The 16,642-nt window shown below is 51.0% G+C and overlaps 1 protein-coding gene across 10 annotated transcripts in view; it reads left to right on the forward strand.

The window, feature by feature from the left end:
- ARHGEF10L (Rho guanine nucleotide exchange factor 10 like) overlaps positions 1 to 16,642 on the forward strand; it is a 191,178-nt gene that overhangs the window by 96,973 nt on the left and 77,563 nt on the right. For 8 of the 10 annotated variants that reach the window (XM_073316338.1, XM_073316330.1, XM_073316328.1 and 5 more), the window contains 4 exons: positions 1,795 to 1,952; positions 5,077 to 5,193; positions 9,482 to 9,590; positions 15,126 to 15,232. In XM_073316338.1, the coding sequence (XP_073172439.1) occupies positions 1,795 to 1,952; positions 5,077 to 5,193; positions 9,482 to 9,590; positions 15,126 to 15,232 (491 nt within the window). The remainder of the gene's footprint in view (positions 1 to 1,794; positions 1,953 to 5,076; positions 5,194 to 9,481; positions 9,591 to 15,125; positions 15,233 to 16,642) is intronic. The other 2 variants (XM_073316336.1, XM_073316337.1) reach the window with 1 other exon arrangement.

Here is a 16,642-nt window from a genome sequence, read left to right on the forward strand (position 1 = left end):
TGTGTTCTACAGTCAGTTGAAAGGGACTGCACGGCACAGTCCCTGCAGTGTCTCATGGGCTGGGTTTTTATTTCAGACGTGACAGAAATGTGCAAGATCCAGCCCCAAATCCTCTTCCGTGTTACCAAATCTCTCCCTTGGGCTGAAGAGTGGAAACTAGATCAGCTGAAATAGGAAATTGATGGAGGTTTGACAAATGGAAATGGAAAAGCACATTGACAGGCTAAAGGAGGAGGAGGAAAATAGACAAGGTTTAAACACAAATAGTAAATAGGAAGCGGGGAAGAATGGTGCTGTGGTTAGTGGAACTGTTTTTGCCAACAGCGTTCCCCAGGGTGTGGGAATCTCCCAGCGGTGACACTGATTCCTCCGTGACCTTGGGCAAATCACTTAATCTCTCAGGCCCTCCACTCCCTGTCTGTAAAATGGGGTTAACGCTCCTTCCTTGCCCTGCTCTAGTCAGAGCCTCATCTCTTCGGGGAAGGGGCCGTTGGTAGAGAACGGTGGGTTCCCCATCTCCACTGGGTCCTTAGAATCATAGAATCTCAGGGTTGGAAGGGACCTCAGGAGGTCATCTAGTCCCACCCCCTGCTCAAAGCAGGACCAATCCCCAATTTTTGCCCCAGATCCCTAAATGGCCCTCCCAAGGATTGAACTCACAACCTTGGGTTTAGCAGGCCAAAGCTCAAACCACTGAGCTACCCCTCCCACCCTATTGTGCCAGAAATGAGCGATAATAACGTACCCCTCTCCCGCCTTTCCTGATCTTCCTTGAGAAATGCTGCCTCTTCCCTGTGCCTGCCCCGGGGGGGGGGACCTCTCTGCCTGGGGTCTTCAGACTCCAGCTTAGGATGCATCAGCATTAGCCACCTGTCTGTCCAATTCCAGGAAGAGAATGAAGCCTTCCAACTGTGGCACAGGTGCGCCCTCTGCTGGGCAGCACCGCCCCGTCTGCCTGCCTGCCTACTGATACTGGTCTGTGCTGTGCCTCCTGATTCCACAGTTGCCGACCGGGTGGGGAATCCGCTGTCAATCTTTGCAGCGTCTGAGGCTGCTCCTCATGGGTCGTCATGTTCCCCTGGCACTCTCCGGACTTCGCACCTTGCTTTCCATGGGCCCAAGCCCCTCTGCTCCACCCTCTTTTCTCAACTTCCGATGACTTGTGGCTGGTCTGTCTATGCAACCATCTCCGTTCTCAGAGGGAGAGCTGGCTGCTTGGGCAGAACTGCTAGTCCCTGCTGGCCAAGAGCTTAGTCTTGTCCTTTGGGCACGGTGCTCGAAGCATGAATATTAAGTGGAGAACTGGCCTGACCCACTGGTCACCTTTCCTGAATACAACACCTGGAAACACAGAGGTTGGAGAGGGGGAAAAGATCACTGAGCCACCTTGTCCCTCTCCACCCTGCCCCAGCCCCCTTGCTGCTTGCAAGATGGCTCCTTTTCTCATCCACTGTCCTGCCTGGTTTGAAGAGATCTAAGCGAGGGGGGTCCCACAAATTTCCTTAGGCAGCGCTCCTCCTCGTTTTCACCCTAGTATGACTGACTGTCACTTGTAGCCATAGATCCAGGAGACTTGCCTAAGTCTGGAGCAATGCCTTCCAAGGCAAGCAAATGCAGCGAGATATCTGGGCCTGGGTCAATCCTGGGAACGGGTGGTGTGGGAGGCCGAGAGGCACACTGTGGGTAATGCTGAATTAATTGGGCAGGTCATGGGTTGAAGCAAATGCCTTTTCCCAAGAGGCAACACCGTAGGCCTTTGCCAATGGTGTTCTGTTCTTTTCCCTGCCCCGACAGGGGCAGACAGAAACCTGATTTACGAGGATGGGGCGCATCGGGAAGCCGAAGATCTAGGCTGGAGCTCCAGTGAGTTTGAGAGCTACAGTGAGGATTCTGGCGAAGAGGCCAAGCCTGAGGTGGAACCTGCCAAACTCAAGGGGTCCTTCCAGCCAAAGGTAATCGGCACACAATGTGACCTGCCAACGGATACAACTGGTCCTGCCTCGATGGCTGGTGTGGGGTGGTGGTGCACTAGTTTGAAATAAAACCTCCTGACCTGCTTCTTTCATCAATGACCCAGGGCTGTACTGGTTGGGGGCACTGGATGGCAAACGCTAAATGGCTTGTCGGGCTAATGCCCAGCTGTAAATGTTCGTAGTCCATCCACGGTTAAGGGACTGGTGTATCAATACCTTGAGGGTAAGCAGCAGACTGGGAGGATGCGAGTGGTGTAACTGCTTCAAATTTGACTCAGCTGAGATACGGGGTGCACTCAGATGGCCTGGATGTGAATCCTTTCAGCTTGAATAAATCCCCACTGCCTGGGAGAGGGGATGGGGACTTAGGTGGACCCGCAGAGACTGTTGCCTAGTGGGCAGAGCACTTTCCTGGGAGTCAGGAGATCTGGGTTCTATTCCTGGCTCTGCCAGGGGAGACAATGGACTAGTCCCTGCCCTTCTGTGCCTCAGTTTCCGCATCTCTAAAATGGGGCTAATGGCCCTGACTTCCGTTGTAAAGTGCTTTGAGATCTACAGAGGAAAAGCCCCATATAATAACCAGGTGTTCAAGCAGATAGATGGTGGATGGATTTTTTTATTTAAAAAAAAATTATTTAACATCATGCCTAGAGAAATTAACTGGGATAATAAATTAGCTGCTGGTCTCAGATATTGCCTGGTACTGGGGAGGCCATTTGTGGTCTTGTTTGAACCAGGATTCTGCACTTGGCTTAGAGATGTCTCGAAGAGCTGCCGTTTCCTAGGAGCTGAGGCTTTGTTCCAGGCTATCGGGGTATGTTGAAATGTCCCTCTTCCCCCCCCTGGCCATGCACGCTAGATCTCATCCTCTTCGAAGTGGAACCCCTGCAACTAGCTAATGGTTCATGATGCAAACAATGTGCAGCTGACTGCAGGGCTGTTCTGGTGTGCTTGGATGCTCATCAATGTGGGGGCAGCAAGAACCCCCTGATGGGACACTTTGGGGTCCACCCAGGCCAGTAAGGGGTTCAGTCACCCCCTGCATGCAGCTTTGGTTCAGAGCTCTGATGCCAGTAGCATCCACCAGCCTTTGCAGGGTGACACCAGCAGCCCTTCCCGTCCCGAGTCTCCCCAAATCTGTCCTCCCTGAGGTCTTAACCACCAGACGCTGACTTTCCCCTCTGGTGCGTCACCCTCAAAGGTGTGAAACAGGCCCCTCAGACACAAGCTGACTTTGGCCCCTGCATCCACCAGAGACCAGCGTGGGGTGAAAATAAACAAAAGGTTTATTGCATAGAAAAACCACCGATTCAGAGATGCCATAGTTACCGAGAAACGTATCTACGGTAGATAAAATCCCGGTGTTTATTTAGAGACAGATCGGTGCTCTGTCTTCTTATCTCGTGATGACCAAGTTCAGAACATTATAAGCTTCCATAAAAGACCTTTCTCGATACACATTGCTTACTGTATTATTGTACTATAAATCAGTTCGTTCAACTGCTCATTTCGGGGGTGGGGGGGGGTTTAAAGCTTCTGTTCTCCTTTTGGGGTGTCTGAACCCGGAGTGTCCCTTCTCTTCCATGGTGGGTCGTCCTTCCATCATTTAGAACTGACAGACTGTCTCTCAAAGTGGTTAGTCTTGAAATCCTACCATGGGCTGGCACCTTCTTGAAAGGGCGCATAGACATATTACTGGTACTTAATTTGTGGAAGAGGTGTTGGGGCTCAAGCAATTGGGTGCGGGGGTTCAAGCAATTTTTTTTAGTTTCGTAACTGACATGCCAAGCCCAGAGGTGCCGGGGCTATGGACTGCCAAGCCCCAGCACAAATTAAGCCCTGCCTAAAGGTGTGTTGTCCATCGAGGTTTTTCCTCTGTGATGTCCTGGGGAGATCCTCTCTTGAGTCCAAACCAGGACTGTGGAGCAATCAGAGAGGAGCCATTGCCCCAGAGAATCCCTCCTGGGTTTTACACTGAGCCCAGTGTGTACTGGAGCAGGACTATGGGGTGAAGCCAGTGCTGGACAGACCCCCATGTGGTGCAGACGTGCACAATAAAGCCGTTATGCCTGTTCCTGTTGTATGTTGGTGCTTTGAACTCCCAGTCAGCTGGGACAAGATGCTCCAGCACTCGGACTGTTCCACAGTGCACCTCTGCCTGGGCACTGCAATGAGGGGCGGGACGCAGACTCGGGAGGGGAGAGGGGTTGACCAGGATGGTGGGCACCCAGCAATGCCTCCTGGTGGCCGAGATCTCGCTTGGCACCCTGCATACTGCATGAGCCTGTGGTACCCCTTCCTTCCACCCCACCCCCCCGTCCCGCCCCGCAGCCAGGCTCCTGCGTGCGCTTGCCTCTGTCCCGCTTTGCTGTGTGGTCTGGGTGGGACATGCACGCTGGGCGGGGCGACTTGCTGGTCAGAGCTACGGAGCACTTGTCTTCATGCAGCAGTGGGGCCGTCCCTTGCCTCCTCTCCCCTTCTACCCCCGTAGCGAGTTCCCCTTGGGCTCAGAGTTGGGGGGTGTACTCATGCATCGGGGGCCTTGACATGGGATTGGGACTGTGGAGAGCCCAGTAAATTACTGAACGTAGCGGTTGTTGCCTAGCTGGATCTCTAAAGGGGGGGCCCAGGACCCACAATCTGGAATGTCCTCCTTCCTGGTGCCTTGGGCAGGGGAGCATCCCTCCTTCGCAGCCCTGCTCCCCCTGCCTCAGAGGAGCTCCAGTAGGTAATGGTCACCATTGCAGACATGGCCTTGGGGTGGGGAGAGCCTGGGCCACCCTTCAGCACAAGACTTCTTGCTATCCTGAGATGGGGGCTAGAAGCCATTAGATTCCCCCTCGCTCCCCTCCAGGGAGCAGGACAAGAGCTATCCACAGCCCAGAGCTCTCCACCCCCTGGTGGGGGTCATGGCAGGCGCTCTCCTCCTTCGGATGGAGGGGACAGGCACGCCCCACCTGCATTCAGACTGGCTAATCTAGACGGATCACTGGTCCTCTTGTTTTTTCTCCTCCTGTGTTTGGCTGCTTACCTGAATCTCTCTTCTCTGCCTCTCTTCCCGCCTCCTGTTGCTTCTCCTCCTACCTGATTGCTTGGGGCGCAGCTTTCTCCAGACCTGAATAGGCTAAAGGAGAGATACGCCAGGACAAAGAGGGACATTCTGGCTTTAAGAGTTGGGGGGAGAGACATGCAGGAGCTGAAGCAGAAATACGATTGTAAGGTACTGTCCCTCCTTCAGACTTTTTTCCGCCTCCTGGGTTGCATGCTCTCTCTGCACCGCAGTCTCCCGTCTGCTCTCTCTCTGCTTCGCACAGTTGCTTCCGTTTTACACTGAACTCAAGTCTGCATGCGTGCCGGGGTGAGATGCTCTTAAAGGGGCAGAGGCGTGTGGAGCAGTGGCGAGAACTGGGAGTTGGTTCTGTTTCTGGTGACTCCCTGGGTACGTGCAAACCCCAGCTCGAGGAGACCTACCTGCACTAGGTCTGCTCCAGCTAGCGGACTGAACGTAGAAGTGTAGCCGTGGCAATGCAAGGGGCGGGAGGGGCTGGTCGCCCAGAGTACGATCCCGTCCGAGACTCTAGGCAGGTACTTGGGGAAGCTAGCGCCTCACCCTGGGGCAGCTGCACCTCTGTCTTTAGGACGCTAGCTCCACCAGAGCTGGCACGGATCTGTCCCCTCGAGCTCGAAGTGTAGCTACACCCACTGTCTGTGGCCAAGCCCTGTCACCTTCGTGCCTCGGTTTCTGGGAAAACGGGTAGGATGCTTCCCTGCCTCCCCGGGGTTCCGTACCGCATGGTTGTGGCTCTGAAAAGTGACTCTCAAAATGGCATTTCCGTGTTTGTTTTCTTTCAAAGGAGCTTGGCTTCCAAGTAAAACGATGCGGGAGGCGGGTTTTATCTGCCAGCTCCCTCTCGGATCTGAGCACCGGGCTCTTTCCTGGTGCATCGTGACCAGTAAAAGGTTCCGCGGATCCAATTTTGCCCTTGGTGACCCCTGTGCAGCCCCAGGGGTCACTGCTTGGAAGTTAATTGACAATCCCAGGTGGCCTGGGATCCCGCACCCCCCTCTGCCAGCTGCACTGGCTCCTGCGTGACTGCGGGGACTAGAAAGCAGCGGAGCTTTATTTAAGGGCTTGTCTTCCCTGCAGTTACTGGGAGTCCTCACCCTGCCCCAAGACCTCTTAACTCCGGTGCGCTGGGGCCGTTAGCTACTAATATGATCCCGCTGCGCAGGTCAGTATTGTTTCACAGTGCGGCTCCTTGCTCAAGGGAGGAGGCAGATAGCTGGCGTTATCTCTGCCACCAAGTGGCTGAAGTGGGCCGATGAGCCTGATAGGCGCCAGGAGGAGATCTGCTGAGTAAGGAGGTGCCAATTTTGCACAGTCACTTTTCAGGGCAGAACTGCACATGAGCGAGTTGGCCTTTGTAAAACACTTGCAGACACTGGGTGCTCTGGAGAGTGGATCCCATTTAAGAAGGCACCAGCAGTTCCCACGCAGTGATCCGAGAGCAGTACTTCCTATGCCTTTAAGAAGTAAACCATGTATCTTGGATACCTCTGTGGCAAATGCAGGTGACTTTTATATGGAAGCCGTTGTCTATCCGTGCAGAATATTGATCACACTTTGTATTAAAGTTTCCTTTATAAGCAGTTTAATCGTTGATTGATTGTTATAGAGCCCAATTAGTCAATAGGGTGCTTATAATCCTCTATTACACCTTCCTTTTTAACTTTATTTTTGTTTTTATATAAAATATAAACACAGAACGAAACCAAACTTATGTAAATACAGGCCCAACAGGGAAGTAGCATGTAAATAACAAAATTCAACGCTCATTATTTTTTATAACCTGGAAAAAATCAAAACCAAACCAAAACCCTGAGGTCATGCAGGTCATGGAGTTCATTCAGGGTATCAGGTCAGGGACTAAATATGTCAATGTGAACGTAAGCTATGTTAGCTAATATATACTTAACTGCAGAAATATGCAACCATTTCATGTGTGACCAGGCATCTTCATTCCTCCTCCCTCAAGCATTTCTAGTCAACGGAGTGATTTTTTTCCCTATGCTTGCGTTACAAAGGTTCACCTGAAAGAGGTCAGTGGTAGAAAATTCCGATTTTATATTGTCGGTCAATTAATTTTGTTTTGATTAACTTTTTTATGTGATAGTATAATATAAAATACAGCATTTAAAATAAAAGTCAAAACAAAAATTTGAAATGAAAAATCAAAACATTTTGTTCTGAAAAGAAGCTTTTTTTTTTTAAATGCTTAGAACTTTTTTGAGGGTTTTGTCCAAAATGAATTGTTGGTGAAATTGACACGTTTCGGGAAGGGTTTTAACTTTGATGAAACCGCATTCTCTGACGGAAAATGGGTCTGTCAAGATTTTCCTGACCAGCTCTATTCCGTACCCACCAGTGGTGAGGGCTACAAGTATCTATCTCCTAAACCATTGAGGCTAGATAAAGGTGTCCTGCTCTCAGCAGCGAGTGCGGGTCTGCCCTCTCTCCCTCCCTGATCTCTAGCCCCAGCAGTTTGCAAATAGGCACTTTGCACGTGCAGCTGTTGGATTTTCAGGTACAACTGCAAAGCTCCCGCGTGTGCAAATAGCTATAGTTCACAACTACCAGGGCAGAAGGTGTTGGGGGAGACTGCCAGATGTGGTAAAAACATGTCCCATAAAATTGTTAATGGTGTTTCTGGCTTGAAACTGAGCAGGGTCTTTAGCAGATCAGCACAGTCTTTTCCCCTTCCATCTGCCCACCCTGAGCATCCCTTCCTGCTTTTAATGTTCACGGGATATCTAACACTCAAGCCTGGTCCCAATCTGATGGGTCACTACAGGGTAGATTTGCTGTCCCACTTGAATGGCGATGTGCCCCTTGTTGGAGAAGTTCCCAGCAGGCTGCCTTCCCTACAGCCCCTTGTGCAGGGGTGGGGAGTAGGCCTAGCTGGGGTACGCTATGCTCCAGCTATCCTCAGCTGGCACATGATGCCCTGGAGATGGTTGCCAGGTCCCCTGTGAGCAGCCCCCTGTGAGAACGTGTTGCTTCACCATGAACCTGCTCTTCCCACCTTCCCTACGGGTGGGATGCTGGCCCTTTTAATGCGTTGGACAGATCCAAGTGAGGGTCGCATGCCAAAGGGCGGGGGAGCTCCTGAAGGGAGAGGCGTTAAAGGGAAGCCGTCAAGTCAGTAGGATTGCTCGCGTGCAGCTGGCTGGCGACACGTTCCTGTGGCCGGAGCTGGGCCGAGGCTGGTCCCAAAGGGGAGGCGGTAAAGACACCGGAGCGCTGCTGTTGTCTAGTCAGATTGGAAATGGTGGGAGAGGAGGTGGGCAGGCTAGCGTGCCTGATCGGCAGATTGGGAAAGGGAGTGTTTGATCCCGTCTGCATCTGGCCAGGTGGGCAGGAACATCTGCTGGTGGTTCGGTGGTGCATGTGGAGTTGGTTCTTGGAGCTCAGTCCAGTCCAATAGTGGACTGTTTGGCTGGTAGGCTCAGCAGAGAGGCCAAGGACAGACAGGGCCCTGGAGACTGGCTCCTCTCTCCACCCTGGAGCTAGTGCCTTCATTGAGCACATTGGCAGGATATGGGGGGAAGCCTTGCATTGCTGCTGCCCTGCCCTGTGTGTAAACAGGACTTCAGGCACCGGGGCTGTCCATCAGCAGCCGCAAAGGGTTTGATCGGCCTAACCTCGCTCCCGTTGAAGCCAGCCGGAGTTCTGCCCTTTGCTTTGACAGGAGCAGAGTTGGCCAATGCCGTGCGCGTCTGACCATCCCCTCCCCATTACTAAATTCACAAGTTTAAACCAAAAAAGTGGCATTTCCTCTTTTTCGGAGATGGAAAAGATCAGAACTTGCCGCAAGAAACTGCTCGGGCTCCTATAATGGTATCGCTGCCGGGACTCTCTCTAGGTATATAGATCACACTTTATACTCACGTTTCATCTCCGAAGGGTTAAGAGATGCTTCAGGAAATGCCTGTCAGTTGTTCCAGATTGCTAGAGAGACCTTAGGTTGAGAGACTGCTTATAAACTATCTAGACTATCTAGCGCTGTGCTCCAAGCCAGCTGTAGCATGTACGACTCATGCCTGGAACATGCGAATAACATCTCTGAATAATTTAACCCTTTACAAAGGGATCTTTAATATAAAGTGTGGCTTATTATTTTTTTTAAAGTTGCTATTGGAAGAAATTATTCAGATTCTTTCAAAGCCATTTCTTTAGGGCCAAGAGGGTGGTCGTTTTCGGTAGCTCCTGTTTAATACCTGAGTGTTGGTTTTGAACGAACGCCTTTTCTCTCCCTCCATCCCCCCCCCACCCCCCGTGAAACGTGTTAGCGGTTGGCATGGGGAGGAGGTGCTGCTCTTGTGTCTTGGAGGTAGAACCGTTCCTAGCAAAGGGGCAGGGAGCGTGGGCTGCTGCTTGCTCTGGGATGGAGCAGCTGGGGCTGGAGGATTGACAGAGATGGTCACTTCTTTGTGTCTCTTCTCCTCAGATGACGCAGCTGATGAAAGCCGCCAGGAGTGGCACAAAGGACGGCTTGGAGAAGACAAAGATAGCTGTCATGCGGAAAGTGACCTTCTTGCACCGGAAAGAAGCCCCAGGTAACTGGCCCTGAGGCGGTCGGTGTCAGGTGCAAAATAACTGATTGTATGGAAAGAAAAATCACAAACTGAAAAAAACAGAAATCCTTGCATTTACTACTAATGATTGGGTGATGGCTATTTGATTTTTTTTCTGCCTCTAGCTTGTGCTTTTTGCCTCCTTTTTGCACTGCAAACTAAACTCTCTTGCTCTTTCTTGTGCTCTAGCATAGAATTGTTCAGAGCACCTAAGTGACTTAGGCTCTTAAGTGTCTAACGTTTGAAGATGGTGTGAAGTCTTTACCCCTTGCCGAGTGCAAGGCAGTTGTATTAGGGATTCCAACAGTTCAAAGGGGTGGGGGGAAGTTTACACGTCAAACCTTTATATATCCTTTAAAAACTCCCTTTCCTATTTAGTTTTTCTAAACCTATCAAAGCCTTCATGACTCTCAAGCTGGAAATGCAAGCATAAGGCCATTCGTTGAAAGCACCCTTCATTAAGGGCCAGGTTTTCCAAAGAACCCTGCTCCCAATTAGGTGCTGAAAAGTAGTGGCCAGGTTTTCAAACGAACTCCGCTTGAGGGCTGTGCTCTTCTGAAAATCTTTGTCTCTTGATGGGAGCTGGTCATCTGGCCCCAGTTCTGAGTGGGGAGCATTTGAAAAATCTGTCCCCGAGGTCTTTTGAAAAGCTGTCCCCTAATAGTCTGAATGTCTAAAGTGTTTATCTTCAGTAGGAGCGGTGGGCACTCGGCACGTTTTGGGAAAACAGAGCCAGATGCTTTTGGCCTAAAACTCATTTTGGTTAGTCTCTCCTTTTTTTTTTTTTTTTTTTAAAGATAAAAATCACATTCCTGTTTTATTTCGTGCATTGCTTCTGCTGCTGTTACTAAGCCAGAAGAATGTGTTGGGGCAAAAACTTTTGCTGGAGTAAGTAGCGTAATGTACTTGGCTGGGTTGGCATTGCTGCCTGCAGAGGATTTGGCCCCTCGTGACTAAATCTGGATCTTCCCCCTGTTATCAGCCAGGTCTGTTGTAATCCTGGGTATTGCTGCTTCATTTCCATGGAAACGACTGTGCCAAACCATGTCCCTTCCGTTAGCTTTTTGGCAGCATGTGAAGGAGGAGAGAGGGAACCAGCTAGAGTTTCGGTGGCAGGACCTTATTTCCAGTAATGGGAGGAAAATGCTGAACTGGGGAGGTGCTGACATTGTGGGGTGCCCCTTGAGGGCACAGATAGAGTAACTAGCACTGCCTTAAGTCAGGAATATTTAGTAGGGCTGGTCAAAAAGTTTCCATCAAGGTGTTTTCCCTGCGGAAAATAGGGTGTTTGACTAAACAAATTTTCATGGAGAATGTCTAGTTTTTGTCCAATTGTGTGACATAAACTTTCAGTTTCTGTTGAAATGTTCCACGGGTTAGTGATGGAAGAAGCCCCGTTTTCTAATCCCCTTTAATGCTTTGGTCCAACCCGTGGCAGGTTGGTCCCAATTGGCCTTCCTGGGCTGTGATCATGGGGAATGGGAAAGAAGTTGAACTTCATGAACATTCTAGTCTTCCAAAGCAAACTGATCGATCGGTGAGCTGTCACCATTGCCCATAGGAATTGAGACTTGCAAAACCAACAGAGGGCACAGGCCATGCAACTCCTATGGAAATACATACCTGTCATGGAATCAGAGGGTTAGAAGGAACCGCATGGGTCATCTACTCGCCCCCTTGCCCGGATGCAGGATTTGTGTCTAAACCATCCAAGGCAGGTGGCTCTCCAGCCTCCTTTCGAAAACCTCCAGTAAAGGCAACCTCCCTAGGCATCTATTCCATTGTCCTATTTTTCTTACAGTTTGGAAGTCCCTGGCTTTGTAAATCTCAGCCAGGGGCTATGAAGAGGAGTCCTGGGGTACAAATGGCAAGAAGCTAGCTAAGCCCTCTGCTTCAGCTGGGTGTGGCTTCATATTTGACTTTCCTTTAAGATGTCCCATGCTGGGTCAGCAGGCCACTGGGGTCCATTCAGTGTGCATTTACACAGGAGCTGTACAAACACTGATCAGATGTGCTCTCTGCTCCAGAGAGCTGAGGCCCAGATTTTTAATGGGACTTTGCCACCCAAGTCCTGTTGATTTCAATGGGAGTTAGGTGCCTAAATAACTTTAAAAATCTAGGCCCCTAGGACAGCATGGACAAAATACAAGGCAACAACAGTTCCAGAGAAGGGAAGTGCATGGATTGCTGATGAAGGGTAAGCAAGGAGTCATTGTGGATAGTTCTCTGAAAACATCCACTCAATGTGGAGGGGCAGGCGAAAAAGCCAACAGAATGTTGGGAATCATTAAGAAAGGGAGAGAGAATAAGACAGAAAATATCATTTTGCCGCCATGGTACACCCAATTCTTGAATACTGCATGCAGACGTGGTCGTCCCATCTCCAAAAAGAGAGATTGGAATTCGAAAAGGTACAGAAAAGAGCAACAAAAATGATTGGGGGTATGGAACAGCTTCCATATGAGGAAAGATGAATAAGACTGGGCCTTTTCAGCTTGGAAGAGAGATGGCTAAGGGGGGATAAGATAGAGGTCTATAAAATCGTGACTGGTGTGGAGAAAGTAAATAAGGAAGTAGTATTTACCCCTTCTCTTAACACAAGAACTAGAGGTCACCAAATGAAATTAAGAGGCAGCAGGTTTAAAACAAACAAAAGGAAATATATCTTCATACAACACACAGTCAACCTGTGGAACTCTTTGCCAGAGGATGTTGTAAAGACCAAGATTATAACAGGGTTAAAAAAAGAACTAGATAAATTCATGGAGGATAGGTCCATTAATGGCTATTAGCCAGGATGGGCAGGGATGGTATCCCTAGCCTCTGTTTGCCATAAACTGGGAATGGGCGACAGGGGATGGGTCAATTGATGATTCCCTGTTCTGTTCATTCCCTCTGAAGCATCTGGCATTGGCCACTGTCGGAAGACAGGATACTGGGCTAGATGGACCTTTGGTCTGAACCAGAATGGCTGTTCTTATGTTGTTAAGGAATTTAGTCCAGCCAAACAGACTCTGCTAATGCTTCTCACCTTATATAGGGAATGGGGAACACAGGAGCAGGGCTGTGGAGATGGAAAAGGTGCGATATCCCCTGTGGGTTTCAGAGATCCCAGTGGAACTTCCAGAGCGAGGGAGAAGTCCAGTCTCTGCGCTCTGGACTCAGTTCAGTCCAATGAGATGAGCCTGGCATAACGAGCTTTATGAGAGCTGCTGAAGCATGAGAAAGAGGCAGAGACGTCGGGTCTGTCAGAACAGCGTGATCCACCCAGGGTATGGCCACCAGCGATATTTGGGGTTTGATCCCCGGGGTCCATTTGCTTTTCCATCTCCCAAAGGGAGTGGATTGTATAATGGTTAGAGCAGAGGCTGGGAGTTAGGAGTCCTGAGTTCTTGTCCCAGACTCGCTGTGTGACCTTGAGGCAAGTCACGTCCCAGCTTGCTGCCTCAGTTTCCCCATCTGTAAAGTGGGAATAATGCCGAATACACAGGTGTTGAGCATTTAATTGCTTTGAGATCCACAGCCAGAGGGTGCTATAAACAGTGCAGAGGGGTCCGGTTATTAGCTGGGCCCTCTGTAGCTGCAAGGAGAGTGTTACTGTGTCCAAGCACAAGCCATGCTGTAACTAGAGCACGTCACACGTCCTTAAGGGTCTTGGAGAGGGTGATTTAAAGAGCAGGGAGAGGCTGGGGGGAGTAAAGGAAAAGGAGTCTGAGCAGCACGTAGGGTTGTTACCCGATGGATCGGGACCCAAGTGAATAGCTGCCTCCTGTCCAAAGGAAGAGACGCCCTAGGACACCAATCTAGTTCAGGAAGAACCTGGCTGTCTACCGCCGTCCTATGCCCTTTCTCCACCCCTCCTCCCATGCAGGTCTCCGCAGGCTGATACTGCCTCTGAAGCAAGGGGCTGGGACTCTGCTTCAGAGCCCAGCTGCCTGACCCAGAGGATGAGGTGCTTCCTGAGAGCAGCATCTGAGCAGAGATGGGCTTGATTCGAACTTGAGTGGCGTGAAGATCCGGATCAGTCCCCCTGCCCATCCCTAGCGGTGATTGTGACTCTGGGCGGCTGGGGCCGGAGCAGAGCGACAGCAAGCTGAGCTGCCCTTCCAAAATTAGGGAAGGAAAAAGGTCACCCGGGAGTTGTGAGCCAAGCAGCTGCTGTATTCCTGCAGCCCCCTGATCCCCCTCGTTACTAGGCACCTCCCCTCCCCGTCTCCAGCCGCACAAGCCCAGAGTGTCCCCGGCAGTTGCCCTTCCTCCTGGGGCTATTTATATCCATAAACCCAGAATGGGTGGTGGGGAAGAGGAAGCTGACAGGCAGTGCTTGCAGGAGAATGCAACGGGCAGAATGTGGAGGAAACGGTGCTCCATTGAAAACAATTATATTTCCTCCTCCTCCTCCTCCTCCTCTTCGGTCTCTGCCTCAGGTAAGGGGAGGGTTGTCTCTCTGGGCTTCCTCTTCTCAGGTAGGTTCGGTTCCTGCCAGCTCTGCTCCCCAAACTTGCTCACTCCTTCCTGCTTCTCTCTGCATGGGGTTTGTTGTTCCCCCCACTTACACCCTTTGCTTGGGTTTGATTTCTGAAGAAGCCATGAGGAACAATGGAAAAAAACCCAGTGGTCTGCTGCTGGGATCATTCTGTTCAGCCCCTTAGCAGGGTCCTGAGATGGGAGGCTGGTTGGAGCTTTGCAGTATTAAATGGGTTTAAACCCCGAAGTGAGTTTGATTTCCCTGCTAACGGCGTTAGCTCAGCAGAATGGGTGCTTGGCTGGTCATGACGTTCAGGGGCAGACGGGGCACTCAGCTCGCTGGGGATAGAGCCAGGGCTTAGCTATAACAAACCCAAAGGGAATTCGTTCCAGGCTGAGGTCTCCAGTCCCTACCTCCCAAATTCCTTGGGCTGATAAATGCAGCCCAATGGTGTCTGGTGTCAGCGTTCAGGGTCTCCTGTAAGTCCCGGCTTGGACTAAGCAATTGTGCAACATACGGCTGCAGAGAGAGGAACCCTCAGCTCCTTGAACCAACGGTGACAATGAACTGAGCCCCAGCCACCTGGGCAGACAGTTTACTCTTCAGTCCCAGGGCCATGCTCGAGCTATCAGTTCTGCTGACCGGTGGGTGGGAGCTGTGCGGGGTGCATCTCCGCCCAGGGGAATGTCTAAGACATAGGACGAGACCGGCGTATTCAAGTTTCTAGGCTCGCTCTCGATGCCAGGAGAGAGAAAAAGCCAATGCATGAAGCACCAGGTTACCAGCCCCCTACATGGCAAGGGTGTGTGTGGTGGGATGAGCGTAGGCTGGACAAAGGCTCTGGATGCTCTGAGCGCCCATGCTGTCTGCAGCCTGGGAGACGCTGTTGTGATCTGAATGGGAGGCGCCCGCAGCCCTCCAGAATGCAGGGGCGGGATGCTCTTCCCCCACTGTAGGTGCACCCTGGCCCATGCAAAGTACTAGCCCTTGGTCCCTCTGCTGGGGCTACGCTCTGTAGGTGTTCACTGCTTGTGTGTTTTGCCTTCCAGGTGACTCTGAGGAGGAAGACATGGGGTTCCTGGAGGTCACAGTCCCGGACATGAAACACCCGTCTCCAGAGCTCGGCCCCATGCCGGATGGATTAAGCCCTCAGCAGGTCTGTGGTAGGGTGAAGGCGCTGAGTATGTGGGACTTGACCTCCCCTGGCTGACTGCTCCTCTAGGATGGTGGTTACCTGGAGAGCTGTCCCCTAGATCCAGCGATGGTCTGCCCGTGGAAGCCTCTTTGCAAAGTTGCTTTTATTTCAGAGGGTCCGAATGGGGCCTGTTTTATGCCGTTTTTCTTTTTTCGAATCTTTGATTGAAGCCTTTATCAAAAATGTCATTTAAATGGTTAAATATCGAGGGGGGGCGGGGTAATTCTTGGCCAATGAGCATCTCTTTCCTGAAAACAAAAGATTTCGACTGTCCCATTTTTATGGGAAAAATTAGATTGCCTGAAAAAGGTCACTTCCGGACAAAACATTGGGAAAATTTCAGCTCGCTCTATTAGATATACTGTTTGGAACCCAGAGATGGCTTCCCTACCAGGTTTCAGCAAAAGCTGATGCTCCTTGACATTAACAAATATCTGTCTAGTTCTGTAGGGTTTAAACAATCCCCAGAGGCTTGCCATGTGCGAGGTTCCCCGGCTGGCCACAAATCTGTGGTCACAAGTGGGGTTGAACCACCCAGTGGCTTAACTTGTGAAGCATCCCACTGTGTGTGAGGCTTATCTGAAATTACCTGATCTTCTGGCAAGAGCCCCAGCCAGCATTGCTCCTTCCGTTGCTTCCTGTTATCAGTTGTAGCTCTCTCCAAGGGTTGGCGGGATCTTCTGGGGAGGAGAGGAGGGCTGTTTATCTCCGCTTGGTCCTCTCCAGCACAGCAGAACCTGGCTGCTGGCCCAACCTCTGTACTTGGCTACCTGACGCCATGATTTGTGGCACACTGGAGATTGTGGGAAGTCCCAGGAAAGAGTCTAAAATCTTGGTGCATGTGAAATTCTCACGGCCTGCACGGGGCACTCTGGAGGGTGCCTGGAGGTTGGAAGCACCAGAACATCACTAAATCTTAGAGCATTAAGTGCCCTAAGCCCCCGGGGCGGGATACTGGGCTCTGCTGTGCTTAGGAGCTGGAGGAACAAGTTTTCATTTGGCGAGAGGCCCAAGAGGGTCAACGGCTGTAGACACACCAGTGTGTATGGAGCCTTTACCCGGCTTCTTCAAACTTTCCAGTAGGCTGGAGTTCAGCTGGCCTCATTCCCCCTCCTCCCTAGTTGGGACCGGTGTGTTTTTTGTAGCTGTATGTTAAGTAACTAAATTACCTCCCCACCCCTGTCCAATCTGCCCACAAAGGAAGAGTCAGCAAAATAGCTCCACATCGCTCTGGTGGGTCCTAGCACCCGGCAGCATTGTGAGTGAGCAAAATAGCTCTGCTTCTGTGAGTGGCTCTACGGCCCGACACCTTGTCACGTTTTCTCTTTCCTCCCACCAATATCTGGAAAGGGGGGGGGGGGCACAAGGAAG

Source organism: Lepidochelys kempii, chromosome 18 (assembly GCF_965140265.1).
Source record: "Lepidochelys kempii isolate rLepKem1 chromosome 18, rLepKem1.hap2, whole genome shotgun sequence".
Taxonomy (NCBI): Eukaryota; Metazoa; Chordata; order Testudines; family Cheloniidae; genus Lepidochelys; species Lepidochelys kempii.